We start from the raw sequence: 14,116 nt of genomic DNA on the forward strand, positions 1-14,116 counted from the left end.
GCTCCACACTGTCAGTGAAGAGCCCGATATGGGACTTGATGTCACAAACCGTGAGATCATGACCTGAGCCAAAGTCAGACAACTCAACTGACTGAGCCACCCAGACATCCCGAGGAATAGAGTATTTTTTGTTGTCGTTGAACATTTCTCCAAGATATTCTCTAGATCTTAGCATTTTTTCCTAAATGTATATTTTTAAGTTAGTTAGACTGTAGGGAGTATTATAAACACCTCTCTAATGACCTTAAACCTATTTATTTTTATGGTAAATTAATTACATTTCACCTTTGTCTTTCTTTCCTCAGTATACGGTGTTCTTGGATGAGCATGGGTTTTAATGATAAACACATGAATCAAATCCCAGCACTACCACTTATTAGCTGTGTGACCTTGGGCAAGAGGGAACCTCTTTGAGCCTCAGTTCCCTCATCTGTAAAATGAAGATGATAATAACGATTTCATGGGCGTGGTTGTACAGATTAAATGAATGCACACGAAGTAGTTAGTGAAGTGCCTGGCACATAGTGACTACTTAATAAATGGTAGTGTTGTCAGATCGTCTCTTCTCGTTTGAGGGCCTCACATATTAAGAATAGGACTCTAAACAACTGTCAGTTTATTGAGCATCTTTGCCAGGCACTGTGCTCTAGGCCTTGACATACAATATCTTTTTTCCTTATAATCCAAAGAAGTATTAGTACCATTTTACAGATGAGTAAACTGAGGCTTAGCAAAATTTAAAAACTTACCAAAGACACATAGGAATAATTTAACCATTTTTGTGGCAGGGCGCCCTATATTCACAAATCAGAATGTATTAGCTGAGGCTAGGTTGTAAGCAGGTATTGAGTCCCCCTGGCCCCCAATCCATTTGAAGTATGGGGTTTTTTTGTTTTATGTTTTTCTTCGTTTTTGGAGCCAAGCGTTGGATTACTGGACAGCCATCCAGTGTTGCCAAGACATTATTTATGGTGTTGTAGTATAATCATATAGTAACAGTTTCTGGGAATATAATATCGCCCTATTGTTTTGCTTTAGTAAATCTGTAGGTGTGTCTAACCGGCAGAATAAGAAAGTAGAAGAAGAAGAAAAGTTGCTGAAGCTCTTTCAGGGAGTAAATAAAGCCCAAGATGGATTTACCCAGTGGTGTGAACAGATGCTTCATGCCCTTAATACGGCAAATAACTTGGATGGTAAGAATTGGGGAGGGAAACCCAGCATGTGGAATGGCAGAGTAGGAGCCCCAAAAAGGTTTGCAAATTGGAATAATGGGCCAAAACTCAGGAGGTGAAAGGTAATGGAGGTCAGATCCTGTACCTACCATAAGAACTTGACTCGTTCATAGTATTGTAAATACTACTTGTGAGAAAAGTCCTGTAATACTGTGCTCAAATAGGTTATCAGTGGTTGCCAAAAAATAAGTACTATTGTCAGGTTGTCTTATGATGTACAGGACAGAGAAGGTCACGGTTCCATATGGGTCATTTTGTGGGGGACATGCCAGCCAGTCCACGTCCATAGGAAGGTAACTCATGGTGGAGACAAAGGTTATCCTTGGCGAGAAAAGCCTGAAGTGATGTGAGAACTTTCCCTTCCTGCCTTTGGCGGCAGGGGTGGGAATTGTGTGACAGAGCGAGTAGACTCATTTTGTGCTGGATGAAACTAGGACCAGTGAGTGGAAGTGAAAAGGTTTGAGGGCAATTTGAAGAAAACTTTCTAAGTGTTAGTTGATCACAGAAGAGAATCATCTGCCTTAGATGGAAATGAGTCCTTGCCCCTACCCTCAAATGTTTGAACCAGAGACCAGCTTGGTGTGGAAGGGATTCCTGTAACTGATAGGCTACGTTGAACTAGTCTATCTCCAATATCTTAACTACTAAAACCAAGGATGTTTTAAAAACAGAACAGTAAAGGAACGGAAGTGTTCCTTTGCATCATCGTTAACAATATCTAATGGTCTGAAAGAACCAGGGAAAACAACAGTAAATAGTAGTAATGGCTACCATTCATTAAGCACCTGTCATGTGCTAGGCACTTTCTAGCAGTTAACATATGTTATTCCAGTTATTTAATTTTTGCAATAATTTCATAAGGTACCTTTACAATGTAGGTGATATTATCCCCATTTTATAAATTAGGAAACAGAGGCTCAGAATGGTTAAGTAATTCATCAAGGTCACACAGCGAGCAAATTTCAGAGTCAGGTTTTCAACCCATGTCTGTCTAATTCTGATACTTGTGCTTTTTCTCCTGCACCACACTGCTTGCAATGCTCCATTTGATTCCTTTCTAAACAAACGATATCTCCATGAAGTGAAAGTTCCCCGGGGGGGTATGGTTGTATTTTTAGTTATCTGTCACGGTGCCCGACACACATCATAGCACTTAATAAATAATTGATTGAATTTAAGGAAAGAAAACATGAATTTCCGGGTGACTTCTTAGGCAAGCAGTTTTTTTCAATCAATATAACATTTAGTTTTTACTAAAGTAACATTTAGTGAAACTAAGCATGCATGATGTGTCTTTGTTGGACTTGATGCTATATTTGATAATTTTGGTCATTGCAATGACAGTGGGCTTTTTTTTTTTTTTTTTCCCTCAGTAGATTAAAGAATATTTAACACAGTAGCTGCTTACCTTTCAAGTTTACATGATTGAATTGGTCGTAGGTGTGACAGTATATTAAAAACAAACTGATTTCTTGCATGTGATAATTCATTGTTACTTTTTATGTCTTCTCCCTTCTCATGTTGCAGTTCCCACATTTGTTTCTTTCCTGAAAGAAGTAGAATCTCCTTATGAGGTCCATGATTATATTAGGGCCTATCTAGGAGATACATCTGAGGCCAAGGAGTTTGCCAAGCAGTTCCTCGAGCGCCGTGCCAAACAGAAAGCCAACCAACGGCAGCAGCAGCAACAGCAGCAGCAGCAGCAGCAGCAGCAACAGCAACAGCAGCAGCAGCAGCAGGTATGAATGAGGCAGTAGTTTGTATGGTGCTCCTGAGAGTGAGTTAAAAAATTTTTGTTTTAATGTTTATTTATTTTTGAGAGAGACAGAGGCAGAATGCGAGTGGGTGAGGGGCAGAGAGAGAGGGAGACACAGAATCCGAAACGGGCTCCAGGCTCCGAGCTGTCAGCACAGAGCCCGACGCAGGGCTTGAACTCACGAGCTATGAGATCATGAGCTGAGCTAAAGTTGGACGCTTGACTGACTAAGCCACCCAGGTGCCCCAAAGATACCATTTTTAAAAAATGTTTATTTTGAGAGAGAGAGCGAGCATGCATGCAAGCGGAGGAGGGGCAGAGAGAGAGGGGAGACAGAGGATCCAAAGTGGGCTCTGCACTGATAGCAGAGAGTCCGGTGTGGGCTCGAACTCACGAACTGTGACACCGTGACCTGAGCCAAAGTCAAACACTTAACTGACTGAGCTACCTAGGTGCCCCAGAAGATACCATTTTTATACCGTAGCTTTTTTTTTTTTTTTTTTTTTTAATTTTTTTTTTTTTTTTTCTTCAACGTTTATTTATTTTTGGGACAGAGAGAGACAGAGCATGAACGGGGGAGGGGCAGAGAGAGAGGGAGACACAGAATCAGAAACAGGCTCCAGGCTCTGGGCCATCAGCCCAGAGCCTGACGCGGGGCTCGAACTCACGGACCGCGAGATCGTGACCTGGCTGAAGTCGGACGCTTAACCGACTGCGCCACCCAGGCGCCCCTACCGTAGCTTTTTAAAATGTGGTAGATTTGGGGCACCTGGGTCCATCGTCCGACTCTGGATTTCGGCTCAGGTCATGATCTTGTGCTTCATGGGATCGAGCCCCACATTGGGCTCCTCCCTGGCAGCACAGAGCCTACTTGGGAATCTTTCTCTCTCTGCCCCACCCCTGCTCATTCCCTTTCTCTTTCTTTCTCTCTCTCTCTCTGTCTCTGTCTCTGTCTCTCGATTAAATAAATACACTTAAGAAGAAATGTGGTAGACTTGATAATTTCAAATTACATATCCAGAGACTTTTTGCAAATTTCCCAAATAGCACATATAATCGTTCTCTATTCCATTTTCCGTGGTGCGTACATCTTCCTCAAATTGCAAATTCCAATTTGTCATAGACCCATAAATTTTTTGAACAGTTAACACCTACAAATGTTAAATCTCCAGTGCGCAGGATCCACTGTACCCAATATTGACACTACTGTAGCGTGTCAGACGTTCGTGTGTTGTTGACGGGGATGTAAAAGTACAGTCAGTTCTCATTATTCGTGGTAGTTCTGTTTTGTACATCACCACTCACACTGAATTAGCGGAGGGTGAACCTGTTGCTCCAGGGGAAACACCCAGTTAGGTTTCTGTGAGCCTCTGGTCACAACATTTTTGTCAGCCGATCAATATGTAACCTTGTTTTATGTGTGTTTCTGTTTAAAGATGCCTTGTTTAATATATTGTTAATTCCTTAACACTGCACTCATGGCCAGCAGCATAAGAGCTCATGCCTGAATAACGCTTATCTAACAAGTGTATTTTCTCCATAAGGTGTGGCACAGCCTTCTTGCGCTGAGGAACACCAGACAGCACTTTAAACGTGGGGTCATTGCAAACAGTGACAGCACCAACAAGCATAAAAATGTGAAAATCATGACACTAAATAGGCTGAAAAAGATACTTGTTCACAGTATGGGAGCTAAGACAAGAAGGCAGCTTACTGCCCTGTTCCACCTCAGCTGGAAATGTGTTCCTCGGGCAAGGCAGAGTTTTCACTGCTCTGTACATTTGCATATTCAGAATAACCGTAAAAGCATTGCAAGTTTTGATTTGGGGGTTACAAATAAACTATAGCCAGTGAGTGAATTTGCAAATCTGGAATCTGTGAATAATGAGGATCAGTTTTACAAGTTTTATGAAAGATGAGCTGGCAAGGCTCATGGAGAGCTTAAGAATATTCGTGTTCTTTAGTCCTGTAATTGTGTTAGAGATCATGTTTGTTATCGGTCATGTCATATCGGTCATTACATATATTCACTGTATAAAAGATACAGTGAAGTACAAGGCGTTTAAAATCCATTTGGGTAGATGTGCTAATGGGGATCAGGTGAAGGAAAGTGAGAGGTATAAACATGAACAGCACAAGGAGAAATGAGGGATCAGAAGGGAAGATGTTGTGTAGCAATACAGACCACTCTTTGCATTTGTGAGATGGCATCGCCGTGTGCCTAAATTGGAAGGTGGAGGCCCCTTGTGCGTGCACATGTGCACATAGCCGGGCTTGTCCTTTCACCACGCTCTCTCCACTCTTCCCCTGCCACTGCCACCACCTGTGCCTTCCACTAGCTCATTGAATCAGATCCCAGTTTAAAATGGAATTGCTCTAGTAAGAGCAACAGGCAAGTGTGAATGGCTTATAGACTGTTTCATAGTTTAACTAGTTGGTAGAAAGTGTATGGATAACATTTGGGGACCAGATCTCTTCTAGGATTGCCAGTGGGAATAAAATACATGATACTAATTTTGTTTGGTAACATGCTGCCAGCTAGCCTGCAGCCTGTCCTCGCTGTCCTGGGGCTCAGAGACAAAGGGACCTTATACTCTGCTGTAAATTGCTGGAGTACAGAAGTCTGTTTGATTATTTGCTGTGTATTTGGTTTCCTGGTGGACGGTACAGACTCCTTGTATACCAGAGACGTTTTGACGGATGTGTTGTCACGGTGGGGTGGATACCTGGAGTTACCAGGATAGGCCTTTTGGAGGCACAGAACTTGAATGGGATGTCTGAATCTAAGTGAAGGGAAAGAGTGGCCCAGTGAATTCCTCTTGGTTTCCCTATTACCAGAATCCATGATAGGCTTTCTGTTTTTAGTCTCGCACCTGATAAGGTAAGGGCAGATCAACCATTTTCTTAGAGGGGACCACACTTGTGTCCACTGTGTAACCTCACTTGTGACATCTTGTTTCACAGGACTCTGTGTGGGGGATGAATCACAGTGCACTCCATTCAGTATTTCAGACCAATCAAAGCAACAACCAACAATCCAATTTTGAGGCCGTACAAAGTGGCAAGAAGAAGAAAAAGCAGAAGATGGTCCGAGCAGACCCCAGTTTATTAGGTGAGCAAAGGCCTAAAGTCTCAGCTGGGTGTTGGGGTGTGCAGGTTATAGCAGTATCATTGAGTCCCATGATGGAATGTTTTTCATAAAGGGAAATATTTCTTATATAAAATTAATTTTTTAAACCAGCTTAAATTAAGTAATATTTACTCGGCACATCAGTGTAAGAGCTATGCCTTGTGTGCTCTAGGGAATACGAAAAGTATTTACTTACATTGTCTGGTGCTGTAAACTTTGAAGCCTTAAATTTCATATTTAATATGAATTTTCCTGAAAGACCTTTTCATTTAGTTGGAAGATAATGCTAATGGAGAAAAGTAAAAGTTGTAAAAATTTAAATGCTGATTTGTAAGAAGCTGACCATAAATCCAATCAGGTATTCAAACAACTAGTATTTGTCGATATCCATTATGTATGTATGTATATCCAATTTTCAGAGTCATTCTGCCTTTCCAGGTCATGTTTCTAGTTTACCAGTGAGTAAATCAAGGCCCAGAGGATTTAGAACATTTTCTAAAGTCACAAAGCTGTTCAGCAGTAGGGCTGGGATTTCACAGGAGGCCTGTTTCCTTCCCACTCTTCTGTTGGCCACAACTATTCTTGTCTAGCATTGAGAACCAGAATCTTCTTGCTAGGACAGCTTCATGGGAATGGTGACACCAGAACTGGGGCTTTGAAAGACTGGCAGGAAGGACAGGCACTAGTGTTTCTGGAATAATAAACCATCTAGACAAAGTTGATGCAGGCCCCTTGTGTTTCTTAAATAGGCCTCACACCCTCACAGGCTATGATGAAATTAAGATGATTCTCTCTCTCTCTTTTTTTAATGAATGTAAAATAGGCTATTAAAAACCATGCTTTCTGGAATAGAATGATTATATTGGCAAAGATAGCAGGTTGGGATGTTGGCCCAGGCAGGAGACGGACTAATTAGGCTGCACTATAGACCAGGTGAAAGGTCCTGGTGGCCTGGAATAGGGTTTTGGCAGTAGATGGAGAGGAGTTAGATGGATTTCAGAAACTTAGGGGACAGAATTGGCTGGACAAGGGAAATGGAAGGGTTTGGGCAGCAGGATGGGTAGTGTTGCCATTTGCTGAAAGGATGAGCCCTGGAAAACGGAGCAGGCTGATGGAGTAAGATGTGGTTGTTGAAGTGTGTTGGGTGGGTCCAGGGTGACATCAGGTGGTGATGCCCCTGTGAGCCGCAAACACAGTGAGAGGTGGATTGCCATCCTCCTCTGCCCTCAGGGTCCCTGCCTTCCCTGCGCAGTTTCCTGCCCTGGAGAAAAACAAAATGTCAGTAATAAAAACCTACCTTTGTGGATTGCCCTTTGGAACTGAGGCCTGAAAGCTGGCTTGGAACCAGAGAGGTCTGGTGAAACGCTGTTTTCTTCTGCCTGTCTCAGAAATTTATGTTAAGAATGGATTGAACAGTCTCACATCTCATCCAGTTTTGACAGAAGTGGGTGAATATAGATTTAAAAGTGTTCCTGAAATTCTGGATGTGGGCTCTACCTAAGGAGACCTTATTTATTGCTCTTTAGCTGTGGCTCTCGAAGGGTAGGCTGTCAGAGAAAAGGTTCTCCTGAAAAGGAGGTAAAGCTCTTTGAATTAAATATTCAGTCTGACCCCATCCCTCTTACAGACCCCAGAAAGAAAGGGACTTAAAACTCCCTTCAGGAGAATGAGAGATTATTTTAGGAATAGAGTTTAAGGAATCGATTTATCTTGAAGGGGAAGAAAAAATATATATAAGGGAAATAAAACGTTCAACAGAGTATTGAGAAGACTCATTTGTGTGGGCTTATACCTTTTAATGAAAATTTCTGCTCATTTAAATTTCTCTCTGAAAATGCTTCTGATAATTACTATTTTCTGTCCCTTACCTTCTCATTTCTATTTATTACTATTTTAATTGATACATGTCTTAATTGGTTTACAGATTGAGAAAGGTTAATAAATGTCCATCAGTCACAGTAACCCATGCACAGAATAGACAGGTTCTAATTTGGTCCAGAATTATCCATTGAGAAAGTAGTCACTGATCAAAAGAGAACTTTGCTTCTAAAATAGAAGGGTGCCCTTGTGAACCAGTATCCATTATTTGGATATGATAAGTTTCACACACAATGACATTTCCCCCCAGTCATGCTTCCCTTATAAGAACAGTCGCTCAGGGGTGCCTGGGTGGCTCAGTAGGTTATGCATCCGACTTCTGCTCAGGTCATGATTTCAGCATTTGTGAGTTTGAGCCCCACATCGGGCTCTCTGCTGTCAGTATAGAGCCTGCTTCGGATCCTCTGTCTCCCTCCCTCTCTGTCCCTTTCCTGCTCTCACACACTCTATCTCTCTCAAAAATAAACACTAAAAAAAAAAAAAGAAAGAAGAAGATCTCTCAGACCTTAAAGAAGTCATGTGAGTGAGAGGTAGTCATTTGTTCTGATCCTAACAGAGTGTAGTCTTTAGAACCAGGCACAGTGGGCTTACATCCTCCTTTGTATTGCCCATTGTGCTGGGTTTTGTGACCAGTAAATGAAACCATGTCTGCTAAAAGCTTAGCCCAGTAATTGACATATTGTCGATTAATAAGTACTGACATGGGTAAGGAACTTTTTTTTGGCCCACTTTTTTTCCGTCTTCACATGATTAAAATTAATTTAGTTTGTGTTTTTATTACGTTTCCACTTTTATCGCATGTAGCTCATTGTTTTTATCACGGTTCATCTGTTCTTGAGATACATGTGAAGTCAAAAACCTGCTTCTGAATAGAGGCATAGCTCATTTCATAAGCTGTTTGGTCTTTAAGTTTTTATAGTCACCTAATTAAACTGTTACTTTCAAATAGGGACACTAAGCCTTTTGTTATTTTTTTTTTTTTTTTTTTAATTTTTTTTTTTTTTTCAACGTTTATTTATTTTGGGGACAGAGAGAGACAGAGCATGAACGGGGGAGGGGCAGAGAGAGAGGGAGACACAGAATCGGAAACAGGCTCCAGGCTCTGAGCCATCAGCCCAGAGCCCGACGCGGGGCTCGAACTCACGGACCGCGAGATCGTGACCTGGCTGAAGTCGGCCGCTTAACCGACTGCGCCACCCAGGCGCCCCTAGCCTTTTGTTATTTTAAAGACAAAAGTCTTGTGGGCTGTGGGAACACAGTTGATGGGTAGAACTACGGTTGGGGTTTGGAGCCCTAACCCCTTGTAGTCTTAGGCCTTGTAAGCAGCTTGTACCACAGCTTCCTCGCTCACTCTCCCTCTTGCTCTCCCTCTCTGTCTCTTCCTCTTGAGGAATATCAAATCTTGATATTTTGAGTCAAGAATATAGTGTAATTAAGCTATTTTTATTATGTGAGCCTTTTTTATTATTTTTTTTAAAAAGTTAACTTATTTTGAGAGAGAGAAAGTGTGAGTGGGGGAAGGGCAGACAGAGACAGAGACAGAGAGAGACAGAGAATATCCCAAGCAGGCTCTACACTGTCAGCACAGAGCCTGATGTGGGGCTCAGACCTATGAACCGTGAGATCGTGACCTGATCCAAAGTCGGATGCTTACGTGACAGTGCTACCCTGGTGCCCCTATTATCCACACATTTAAAATGTGTCTTTGTTTGGGGCACTGTTATGGTGCAGTTGGTTAAGCGTCGGACTTCGGCTCAGGTCGTGATCTTGCGGTTCGTGGGTCTGAGCCCCGCATCAGGCTCTGTACTGACAGCTCAGAGGCTGGAGCCTGCTTCGGATCCTGTGTCTCCCGCTCTCTCTGTCTCCCGCTCCCTCCCCCACTCGGGTTCTGTCTCTCTCTGTCATAAACAAACAAACATTAAAAAAATAAATAAAATGTGTCTTTGTTTGAAAACTTGAACATTAAAGAAAAAAGGGGGCAGAACACTCAAGTAATGTTAACAACTAACTGCTTTTACATAGGAGAGTTTACTTTTTGATACTCAAATAAGAGCTGAAACAGATTGAACAGATTTCATTTAGGGTAGATGAACTGAAAGCTTTTTGGGAGTCCCTTGTTCCAAAGAAGCCCTGTTAATAATACTTTATCTATCTCTGGTTATGAAGTTTATCGAAAAATTACATATGTGTGGCTGAAGGGATTAGGTTTTCAAACGTTGGTAGTGTTTGTGAGTACTGATCGTTGCCTTTGATGGTGATACTAATATTACTTTCTCTAAACCAGATTCCATTTTGGTTAATCCATATGGCTAACTGAAATCCCTTCCTTTGCAAGCACTGTAATCTTTTTGTGCTCTCTACTCTCAGGGCTCACAGGATCATGTAGTGGATCTTGCCTGAAGCCTCCTATCCTCGAATGGCAAAAGCTCTTGGCCAAAACTTTGAAAAAGTTTTTGACCCATTGAGGGGGAAAAAGTATTCCCAATAGCCAGTGGGACTGAAGTAATATCTATCCCACTTAGAATTCACAGTCTTCTGGTCAGGTAGTTACAAAGTATTTGGCATATGTTATTCTCTCTCTCCCCTCTGCCCACATCTCTATTCAAGTGCCCATCCTGAATGAACTTTCCCCGCCAGCCCCCTGACTTGGCCTTAACACATGCTTACAGCCAGATTGTTCTCAGGAATCGCTAAGGCACTAGTTCGTAATTCATTTTTTCCCTCCCTAATTAAATTATACCAGAACCCTGAGGAGTAAATAAAAATAAAGAATCTCTCACTGCAAGGGCAGAATACCACTCTCCGACCTTCATTCTTCTTTCTTCTTCCTTTCTTTAGTATCCCTATGGCAAGCTAAAACACGAGAGACCTCTCTTCCAGCCCACTGATGGGAATTCAAGCCCCATGGTTGTTCGGGTGTGGTCACTCATTGCCAATTTTTTCCGGCAGGGTTTTCAGTCAATGCTTCATCAGAGCGACTCAATATGGGTGAAATCGAGACTTTGGATGACTACTGAGCACCTGCCAGTGGACTGGCCTTCCTTCTCCTCTCTGCTGACCATGGATTCTCCACCTTTGGACACAACACTTACTCACCATTTACTCTTTATCACTCTGCAACAAATCACAGAACCGATCATCTCAGGCTTTTTCTTCTAGCCCTTTGTGTCCAAGATTCTTTAAATTGTTTTTGTTGGTGAGCATCTCAGACTAGATAAGTGGACTGGACCCTGTGTCTTGGGGGTGGCAGTGGGGATTCCTCCCCAACAAGGCTGATTTTGGGCAGCACCTGTTTACTGTGCCGTGATTTCATCTACTGTGTCCCAGAAAGTGTGTTGGGATCTGCCAATAGCTATTTACTTTCTTATGTCACTTTTTTCCCTCCTATTTTCTTTTTCTTCTTTTTAACTCCCTGTAAGAGCAAGGGGTCTAACTGGTGCAATCGTGAAGAGAGTTAATGGTAACAGACATTGATTGGCCAGCCACACAATGCCATGAACTGTGACTTGAGTGTCCAACAAGACAGTCAGAGCACCCCCAGTCTGAAGGTTGCATTGCCACTGTTAACTCTGGGATTGCATCAAAGAGGCCCTGAGTGGGGTGGAGTTTAGATTGGATTGGTTTGATGTTGCACACCCCTCGCCTGTTCTTTCTGAGCATCCTTTCGGAGAAAGGATTCATGTTTTTCTTCATTAGGTAGTGACTTCCAAGCAAGCTGACTTCTCCCTTGGCATACTCCAACCTGATTGGACAAAGGAAACTCTATGGCCTGGGAGAAGAACTTATTCTTAATTTTTCCTTTCTTACAAAAACTGATTTTTTCCCATAAATATTTTTACTTCAGAGGACTAGGACCAGTTTGTTTTGGGCCTTTCTGCTGAAAATTTGTCTCGTTTAAGAGGCAGCTAGGATCTTTACCATATGTATGAATTTGTATAATTTCATTTTGGATAGGGATAAACTTTTGCTTCTGATAAAAGCCCGGAATTTCATCTGGTTCCTCAGAGCATTGTGTGTGTGTCTTGCTGTGGCCCCAAAAGGTTCTGTTTAAAGATTCTGGAATGGCAAGTTGCTTGCCTTTTCCGAAAAGAAAACATACAAAACCTGACCATCTTTAAGACCTTCATCCATGGAAACCACTACACAGGAGAATGCAGTGGGGTGGAGGGGATGGGAGAGAATGGGGGAGAGAAGCCTGGCTTTGGCTTCTGATCATGGCCCCCTAATACCCCTTCACTTCAGTTACAGACGTATTCAAGCCCTATTTATAAACAAGTACTCTTCCTGCCTCCCTCAGCCCCCCACAGAACATCACCTGGAATTGCCAATCACACTTTGGTCTGGAGCCATTGGACCGTCCGTCCCTGTGTGAGAAGTGCTGTGGTTCGGTGGCTCCTAGTCGAGCACCTTTTCTTTCTGTCATCATTGCCTGAAGAAGGCTGGAGTTGCTCTGAGAGCAGTTTGGTTTTGGCTGATTATATTTGGTTTCTATTTTTATTCTTTTGGGTCACCATTCTCCCTATCCCTTCTTGCCTTCCTCCCTCCCTCCCAAACATGTACAATAACTATACAGAGACTGCTACAAACTTGTATATAGTTTTTGGATCAAATAGCATGAGGAGATGGGGAACCATTCAAACTTGGGACTCCTGCTCTCCTTTGCTTTGTAAATTCAAAAGTGGGGGTGGGGAAGAGGGATAGTTAAAATGTTTACAAAACTTTAAGCTCCCTCGGAACTTTTGCCAGTGTGGAGGAAAATAAAAAAGAACTTAAATAAAACATGGTGGTATTCTGTCTGAGCGCACCTCGTGTACTCACCTTTGTCAAGGCTAAGTTTTGCGCTAAACTGTTTTCTTGGCACCGTGGAGAAGCTCCAGGCACGTGAGCACCCGAGACATCGAAGCAGCCGTGACTTTTCCTGCCAGGTTACGGAACACTGGCTGGTTCTGTATTTGCGAATGTAGAGGTCACGATAAACACGGGTAAGTTTGACCAAATGTCTTTACTCCCTTTCACTGTCCCTTTCTGCTGACTTGTGGGTCGTCTCCTGCCCTCACACCACAGACACACACCCCTGAATGTGCCTTCCAGAGCCTGCCCACACCTTCCAAACTAGACTCCACCGTGAGCTTGTTCAGAGAAAATAAAAATAAATAGAACACAAACATTTGGGGTGGGGTAGGTACATTTGGGGGAGCAAAGTCATTTTTATCATGGAACATTCCATTTAACCAAGAACCTTGCTTCTACTTGAGGAATTTCCCACTTAGTGGAAACAAGCCACTCTTCCCCAGAAACGTTCTTCTGTTTCAGTCCTGCTCCTTTTCACATTCTCATCTGTTCACTCCCTTCCAACCACCACATTATATCCCTTCCTGTAAACTTATTTGCAAATTAATGTAACTCTTTCTGAGTTTTAAAGTATTTGTTTTGTACGTGGTTTGCTTTTACTTATTTTAATTTGGATGTTTAAAAAACATACCCAGACAAGACAGTTTTATTATGGAGACTTTCCCCCCCAGGTAGTTGGTGTTCTCGTTACTGTTGCTGCATAACAACTTACCTCAAACTTATTTACAATAACCCCCTCATTTTGTTGGCAATTTTAAGAGTCACAATTTGGGGGAAGGGCTTAGCTGGGCGGTTCTCACATGGGGTCTCCTCTGATCGCGGTAAGATGTCAGCTGGGACAATCCTAGGGAGCTTCGATTAGGTTGGCAGGCCAAGACAGATCACTCAGTGTGGCTGGCAGTTGATTCTGGTTGTTGGCTGGGAGCTCAGCTGGGTTCACGGCTGGAGGAACCATATATTCCTTTTCACAGTATCCTCAGGGTGGGTGGGCTTAGGTGGCACCTGGCTCCCACCCACCCCGAGGAGAACCAAGCAGAGGCCGCATCACCTTTTCTGACCTAAACTCAGAAGTTCCGTAATGTCACTTCTGTGGTACTTTTATTCTGGCAAAGCCCGTGCACACCCATCCAGATTCAACGGGCTGGGAACATGGGACTCTCCCCATCCTTGTTGAGCGATGTGGTAAGGTCACATCGTAGGAGAGCATGTGGGGTGGGCGATGTTGCCATTTGGGAGAGTTTTCTGCATACGATGAGTTATGCATCTACA

The 14,116-nt window shown here is 42.8% G+C and overlaps 1 protein-coding gene across 10 annotated transcripts in view; it reads left to right on the forward strand.

Annotated features, from left to right (window-relative positions):
* The window catches only part of GIGYF2 (GRB10 interacting GYF protein 2), a 146,710-nt gene extending 133,915 nt beyond the window's left edge, over nucleotides 1-12,795 (forward strand). For 9 of the 10 annotated variants that reach the window (XM_045481735.1, XM_045481739.1, XM_045481738.1 and 6 more), the window contains 4 exons: nucleotides 1,039-1,193; nucleotides 2,760-2,971; nucleotides 5,953-6,100; nucleotides 10,946-12,795. In XM_045481735.1, the coding sequence (XP_045337691.1) occupies nucleotides 1,039-1,193; nucleotides 2,760-2,971; nucleotides 5,953-6,100; nucleotides 10,946-11,013 (583 nt within the window). In that variant the 3' untranslated portion in view covers nucleotides 11,014-12,795. Of the gene's footprint in view, nucleotides 1-1,038; nucleotides 1,194-2,759; nucleotides 2,972-5,952; nucleotides 6,101-10,945 lie in introns of those variants that run through there. The other variant, XM_045481742.1, reaches the window with a different exon arrangement.
* The last annotated feature ends 1,321 nt before the right edge of the window (nucleotides 12,796-14,116 follow it).

Source organism: Leopardus geoffroyi, chromosome C1 (genome assembly GCF_018350155.1).
Source record: "Leopardus geoffroyi isolate Oge1 chromosome C1, O.geoffroyi_Oge1_pat1.0, whole genome shotgun sequence".
NCBI lineage: Eukaryota > Metazoa > Chordata > Mammalia > Carnivora > Felidae > Leopardus > Leopardus geoffroyi.